This window comes from Haliotis rufescens, unplaced genomic scaffold (assembly GCF_023055435.1).
Source record: "Haliotis rufescens isolate VD_foot unplaced genomic scaffold, xgHalRufe1.0.p SCAF_23, whole genome shotgun sequence".
In the NCBI taxonomy this organism is placed as follows: domain Eukaryota; kingdom Metazoa; phylum Mollusca; class Gastropoda; order Lepetellida; family Haliotidae; genus Haliotis; species Haliotis rufescens.
The window spans coordinates 8,825,325-8,833,031 of record NW_025963924.1 but is presented as its reverse complement, the minus strand read 5'-3'; the positions used below and the strand labels follow the sequence as shown (position 1 = coordinate 8,833,031).

The following is a 7,707-nucleotide window of genomic DNA, read 5'->3' as shown; positions in this document are numbered from 1 at the left end:
CCAAGGGACGCAACTCTGCACAGCGAATCGCGGCGCCTTAGACGACTGGGCCACCCGTGCCCCCTCGGCCGATTGAAGTATGTTCCGACAGTATGGCCTTATTTAACGTGCCATCTGTGATAACAGCATGTGTGTCTGAACATACTTCGTGATTTTACAGATATATTCCCCGTGGTGATCCCGATCTTCCCAATATCCCGGCCTACACTCGAAGATTCGGGTTAGAAATGACATTCAGTAACCCATGCTTGTCTAAGAGGCGACTAACGGGATCGGGTGCTCGCGCTCGCTGACTTGGTTGATGCATGTCATCGTACCCCAATTGCGTGGATCGATGCTCATGATGTCAATCACTGGATTGTCTGTTCAAGACTCGATTTTTTACAGACTGCCGTCATCTAGCTGGAATATTGCTGAGTGTAGCGATAAACAACAAACAAACAAACAGTATCCCGGCCCATACCTGCCATAAGGGCCAACTAAATATCTAGGATGGAACAATGTACGACCCGTCTGCTTGTGCATCATTGTACTCCGGATGTCTCAAGCCTACAGAATTTAATATTTTTGAAAACTGATCACCCGAAGTCATTCTCTAACGAAAAATCCCAGCTGTCGCCCATCACAACCACCACCCCGAGTTCGGTCGATCCTCAGTTTTGTGGGAGGCCCTGTCTGCAGCGTTTCTCATCCCACCACCGGGTCAAGGGTTCCGGCTAAACTACATACATGGCGAACCCCCCCAGCCTCTAGAGAATGAATAGTGAATTACATGTCCTACAAACAGCCTACGTTTTAGTATAGTTTACTATATAGAGCGTAAAACAATCCAAATACCATTTTAAGCTCACCCTATAAACAATTAACTGTTTGGCGATAGTGAGACAAGCTTGACTGAACACCAGAAATTGGGAATCAGGTACGCTTAGTCGGGTTTTCTAAATCAATTACAAAATACTCCATACCATCTGTCATCTGCAACCGATATGAAAGTTCCGTCTATGCAAGAATTCATGCAATATCTTCCAGTCTTGTGCGAGTCTCTGGAATTCTTCGATCCGTCTGAGAGTTCTGAAATGTCCCTTAATTGATTTCGAATCCGCGGATGCTAATTTAATCAATATCGGTGCAGATCCCAGCGACCCTGTGTCGATATTCACCCTGTTCCGACTTAATAACGCAGGGATCTGTCACTCTTGCCGTGTTTAATGTTTGATCGCTGAATTGAGGTGTCAAATGATCTACTACAGTACTGAGCGAAAATAACTCACTCAAAAAGCGATCCGCTTTAGCTAAGACGCCCGGACATCTTCGGTGAAGGGGTTATGATTTAAATCAGGTAAAGATACACGTTTCTATTAAAATTTGATAACCTTCTTTATGAAATTCGCGTTTATTGAACAATTCATTGGGCTTCTGATTGTTTCGAAAAACAAACGAACATTTGGCGTCGTGATGTTTATTGGTTGCTTCCGTGGTGAAGACGCTGAAACAAATATAGGTAATAATGCTTTAAATCGATTACTTTTGCGTTGGATACGTTAATTTTATTAAGTCCTGTATGGAGACCAGCAAAAATATATCGAGTTCGAGACAAGCGTATTTCGAGACAAGGGGATCATGTCGGTCCTTAAACGATATAATAGTATGTATCAAGTTAACGAGTTTTCTTTGTATAAAAAGTAATAGCGTTCTTACGTGGTGAAGATAACCTTCAAACTCAGCCTTGTCCACCGAACCATTTGCTGTAAAAATAATACAATATAAAACTGTATAGTGAGTGAGTTTGGTTTAAGGTCGCTTTGAACATCATTTTAGTTTCTATGAGAGGCATATAGACGTTAGAGACTAAGTAAGATACGATATATGGATGAACAACTTCTTTATTAATGAAGATATTACTTAATTATTTTAGTTATATCACGGGGTGTGATGCATGTTTTAGACCCCAAAGCAGGGGTATGGTACTGACAACCCTAGAAACATAATCAGGGCGAACCGGGATTCGAACCCACGATCGTATCTTTCTGGCATACCTAAGGGAAATCCCTGCGGCGTAGACAACTGGGCCACCCGTCAACCCTTAACTATATACATTATATGTTTTTCTGCAGTCCCATAAAAAAAATGAAACTCTGAAAAAACCCGACCAAATTAAGTTAAAATTAAGAGTTATGTAACAATGACGCGAGACCCGTGAAGATCCGGGTTAGAATAGATGTACAGCACCCCATGCTTGTTGTAAAAGGCGACTATGCTTGTCGTAAGGGGCGACTAACGGGATCGGGTGGTCAGGCTCGCTGACTTGGTTGATGCATGTCACCGTATCTCAATTGCATGGATTAATGCTCATATTATCAATCACTGGATTGTCTGGTCCAGACTCGATCATTTACAGACCGACGTCATATAGCTGGAATATTGCTGAGTGCTGCGTTAAACAACAAACAAACAACGACATACACGTGTATATGTGGACAAACGTTACGGATTGAGGGCCAAATAAACTTTTGTTCCATCTTTCTATATTTACGATATTCCGTCACACTCATTTTAACCTCAGTTAATACCTATACCTTTAATTCATACTCAGTTGTATATAAGTGGCAGCACAAAGGTCACCGTATCGGAATAGCTGCGCAGTGTGTGTCGTTATTGTGGACAATCAAACAATTACACGTCACGATTATCTGAACATTTACCAGCCTGTATACCATGTCTGATGACCTAATACCGAGCTAGATATTCTTTTACAGGACCAAATAGGGATTTCATGACAAAATGTTCGCGAGCAACTTAAGCGTGTCGTAATCGGGGGAGTGAGTGGATGACTGTAAACCCGTCTTTGTTCTCTGCTCTTAGTTTTTTTAATTCATGCGATAAGAGTGAGTGAGTGAGTTGGGTTTAACGCCGCTTTTAACAGTATTCCAGTCATATCACGGCGTGTCAGCTTAATGTTAGAGGAAAGCCCAAAGTTATGCAGGTCTCAGACGTTTACCACTTCGGTGAAACCCACGAGCACGGGTATGGACCGTATGGTGCTGACAAACCTAGAAACATAATGATCGGGGTGAACCGGGATTTAAACCGACAATCAACGGTGTCTGGCGTGTCCCAGGGACGAACTCTGCAGAGCGAATTGCAGCGCCTTAGACGACTAGGCCCCCCATACAAGAATACAAGAAGCTAAAGATCGGCTTCATTAATATAGTACTCGTGCATGTGGGAATAGGACCAACGAATTCGGCGTGACGTACGAGCGCTTAAACCAACTGGCTACTTCGACGTGCAAGACATTTAAATGGGGCATATCGAAACGCGCGTATATTTCGCTGTTGCGATAAGACCCATCTCCATAAAAGTTTTATCAAACCTATTTTTCTTATGTACTGACCGTCGCCGTCGAATGCGTTCATTATTGACTTGATCCCGGCGTCGTCAAGGGTGATCCAGCGGCGGTGTCCGATGTCGAAGGCGTGGAAGAGGCTCACGGCGAAGGGGTGCATGTTGTGGTTCCGGTTGGTTGAACAGTGGAAGAACTCAGCCTCCGTCAAACGCTTGTCAGCTGCAGTGAAAATGCAACAGCTAAAGGAAATCATCGAGCGATACCTAAGGCTGGAAGACTTAAAGTATCACGTGACCTAAACACGTTAAAATGGAATTCCATTTCTGCACACGACACTAGTGTTATAATCATAACCGTTAGTTGTGTAGAAAAGACACCGTGTCGTTAAATACCATAATGTAAGCTTAGAAGAAGCTCTGCTACCTTTAACTACATGCGCGCACACACAAACACACACTTACATACATCTTCAGGTATCACTTTATACGTATCTTTACAAGTTTTAGCACATCCGTTCATAATATGTTTTTCTGGGAAATGTATATTTGGTATGGGAATCCAACCGATACAAATTATCCGCTAGACTTTCATCCAGTCTCTGAAATAAAAATATTTTACTGAAAAAAAAACCAGTTGTTAAATAATATAAAAAGGAACCAAAGGACGTTCTTCATTTTAATATACTACAATAACCTAGCCTTGCCAAACATTATAGACTTGCATGGGTAAAAAAAAAGAAAAAGAAACGCAATACGGATATTTTTGGCCATAAAAGCAAAAGTAGCGGACCAAGAGGTGCAAAATGAAGAGGTTTAACATGTGTTATTGCGTCAGTGACAAATTTCCCGGATCATTCTAACCACAAGGACATGCAAACCAATAGTCGGGAAACACGTACGATTCGGAAAAACGCACCCAGTGCATTAACAAAAGGGTGTTGGCAGCTTCAGACTAGATTATCCCCCTTCATTCTTAAAAGTTGTTGTCACAGTTGAAGCTTGGCGATGTTGAGTTGAAACTCTATTTAGTTGAATTACTCCACTTTTCATAGAGAACACTATGTACAGTGTATATTTGAATATATGGGACCTATCTGATTATTCTTATCAAAAGTTGAGTAGTATAGCTCAACGCATGATGTGCATTTAGCAATATTTCAGTAATATTACCATGGGAGACATCAGAAATGGGCTTCACATAGTGTACCCATGCTGGGAAACGAACCCATGTGTTCGGCGTGAGGAGCCAACGCCTAACCAGTCTACCCCGCCACCGTATCACTGTAGTTATATGAAAGAATCGGGTTTATTTAACTTCTTTTGAGTACTTTATATTATTGTATACGTACAATTGATGTCACAGCCGACGAGATACGTCATCATCTCATTGTTGGAGATACTGCCGTCACGATCTTCGTCCTTCAGTAGAAACAGACGGTCTGTTGCGGATTCGATAGAAGCATAGCTGACAACGAAAATGGCCAGAAAATATTCATTATTTCATGCATCCAATGCGATTTTCATTTTTTTTCTTCATTTTGAGAAAAAGAAATTACTTGTAAAATAATTTGTAAAAGGATTTCTGCCGATAGTTGTATGTATCAGTTGTCTCTCAGCATCCCCATGAACAGATACAAGAGTTTGCACTTTTCTGAATTCTTTATAAGGACTTTATTTTAAACCAAGTTGGTATTATATTTTTGAAAAAAGACGGTACTGGAAATTCCGACGAACAAATGGTGTATTATTTGAGTTATTAGTCTCTGGCTATCAGTGTATGATATAGACGCTTGTTTTATACCCAGTACAATCTGGCTGTAGTGGAACAGAGAAACTCACCAGAGGGCTACCCCCAACAGAAGGAAACTCAGGGTCAACATGGCGGACAGGTCCTGAAACGTGAAATGTGACTGAGCTATGGAAGTATTGGCCCGCACAGATTATGTTTCTACATGCAGGTGAGCTCCAGAATATTCATGTGCCGGTAGATATCGTTCAATATAGGGCCATAAGGACTCGAACCTATCCGCGGGTGAGTGGGGAAATTACGAAGAATATTTACAATGCGTACTTTCTTATTCCCATTTTAACTGCATGTCATCATGGTTCCAACATGCAACAGATTTGTGAAAACAAGACTAAGCCGATTCACCAACATTACCAATGGACAAGCTTAAGATTTGTGACTCATATCGGCCTCTGGATGTTCGCTATGACAAAACCCGGCCGGGCAATACCATCTGGCTGAAGAAGTGCATCTACACAAGAATGAGTTATTCATGGTTTTTTTACGCGGGAGTGGGTTTAGTAATCAATGGTTTTGAACAGCCTTTTGAGAGTCCGTCTGTTTAAAACGTGATACCGTGATAATTATTGCAATCGAGAATCCAGATTTCAGAATAGAATCACAGAATACCAACTTATTGTCTAGCTGCCGCGAACTAGAATGTATATAATGCATGGCATATAATGTATATCATTTTCAAGTCATGAGCGTTCAATGTGTTAATGATGTGGAGTGTTCTCGAACTCACCTACACTTCGACGTCGACAGCAGTGAAAAAAGACATGTCGAGTCTTATCTCTGTATCCAGTGCTCACACGATGGAACTTGTCACGTGTAACTGGAGAGATATTTTCTTATCTAACGACATTACTACAACACTTGATTCGATAAGAAACGGCATTTCTTTTAAACGAGTATTTGCGGTCAATCCATTTAGCTGGAAGCCTGGAAAACATTATGGTAGAGCTCTACTGTATCTTTGGCTGGAACCCTACTGTATATTTGGCTGGAACATTACTGTATCTTTGGTTGGAACACTACTGTATCTTTGGCTGGAACACTATTGTATCTTTGGCTGGAACACTACTGTTTATTTGGCTGGAACACTACTGTATCTTTGGCTGGAACACTATTGTATCTTTGGCTGGAACACTACTGTATCTTTGGCTGGAACCCTACTGTATCTTTGGCTGGAACACTACTGTATCTTTGGCTGGAACACTACTGTATCTTTGGCTGGAACCCTACTGTATCTTAGGCTGGAACCCTACTGTATCTTTTGCTGGAACCCTACTGTATCTTTTGCTGGAACCCTACTGTATCTTTGGCTGGAACCCTACTGTATCTTAGGCTGGAACCCTACTGTATCTTTTGCTGGAACCCTACTGTATCTTTGGCTGGAACCCTACTGTATCTTTGGCTGGAACCCTACTGTATCTTTGGCTGGAACCCTACTGTATATTAGGCTGGAACCCTACTGTATCTTTTGCTGGAACCCTACTGTATCTTTGGCTGGAACCCTACTGTATCTTTGGCTGGAACCCTACTGTATCTTTGGCTGGAACCCTACTGTATCTTTGGCTGGAACACTACTGTATCTTTGGCTGGAACCCTACTGTATCTTAGGCTGGGACCCTACTGTATCTTTGGCTGGAACCCTACTGTATCTTTGGCTGGAACCCCACTGTATCTTAGGCTGGAACCCTACTGTATCTTTGGCTGGATCACTACTGTATCTTTGGCTGGAACCCTACTGTATCTTTGGCTGGAACCCTACTGTATCTCAGGCTGGATCTCTGATGTATCTCAGGCTGGAACACTACTGTATCTTTGGCTGGAACCCTACTGTATCTTTGGCCGGAACCCTACTGTATCTTTGGCTGGAACCCTACTGTATCTTTGGCTGGAACCCTACTGAATCTTTGGCTGGAACCCTACTGTATCTTTGGCCGGAACCCTACTGTATCTTTGGCTGGAACCCTACTGTATCTTAGGCTTGAACACTACTGTATCTTAGGCTTGAACACTGCTGTATGTTTGGCTGGAACACTACTGTATCTTAGGCTTGAACCCTACTGTATCTTTGGCTGGGTCCCTACTGTATCTTTGGCTGGATCACTACTGTATCTTAGGCTGGAACCCTACTGTATCTTTGGCTGGAACCCTACTGTATCTTTGGCTGGATCCCTACTGTATCTTTGGCTGGATCCCTACTGTATCTTTGGCTGGATCACTACTGTATCTTAGGCTGGAACCCTACTGTATCTTAGGCTGGGACCCTACTGTATCTTTGGCTGGAACCCTACTGTATCTTTGGCTGGATCACTACTGTATCTTAGGCTGGAACCCTACTGTATCTTTGGCTGGATCACTACTGTATCTTTGGCTGTATCACTACTGTATCTTAGGCTGGAACCATACTGTATCTTTGGCTGGATCCCTACTGTATATTTGGCTGGATCACTACTGTATCTTAGGCTGGAACCCTACTGTATCTTTGGCTGGAACCCTACTGTATCTTTGGCTGGATCACTACTGTATCTTTGGCTTGATCACCACTGTATCTTAGGCTGGAA

At 42.4% G+C, this 7,707-nt stretch overlaps 1 protein-coding gene across 1 annotated transcript; it reads right to left on the bottom strand.

Annotated features, from left to right (window-relative positions):
* Positions 1-1,377: 1,377 nt before the first annotated feature.
* On the bottom strand, positions 1,378-5,970 carry LOC124151779. The gene is made up of 6 exons (XM_046524420.2): positions 5,880-5,970; positions 5,185-5,237; positions 4,695-4,810; positions 3,395-3,565; positions 1,699-1,745; positions 1,378-1,486 (listed from the first exon to the last, which is right to left on the bottom strand). Exons 2-6 carry the CDS (start codon positions 5,223-5,225, stop codon positions 1,460-1,462), a joined length of 402 nt encoding a protein of 133 aa, XP_046380376.1. The 5' UTR covers positions 5,226-5,237; positions 5,880-5,970; the 3' UTR covers positions 1,378-1,459.
* Positions 5,971-7,707: the final 1,737 nt, after the last annotated feature.

Excerpts from the sequence above, each read along its gene's own strand:
- LOC124151779 (XM_046524420.2), bottom strand. The coding sequence starts at position 5,225 with ATGTTGACCCTGAGTTTCCTTCTGTTGGGGGTAGCCCTCTG. Across the intron at positions 4,811-5,184 it reads CTGTTGGGGGTAGCCCTCTG|CTATGCTTCTATCGAATCCG; the intron begins GTGAGTTTCTCT and ends TTTCGTTGTCAG. Across the intron at positions 3,566-4,694 it reads CGTCGGCTGTGACATCAATT|CTGACAAGCGTTTGACGGAG; the intron begins GTACGTATACAA and ends TTTTCACTGCAG.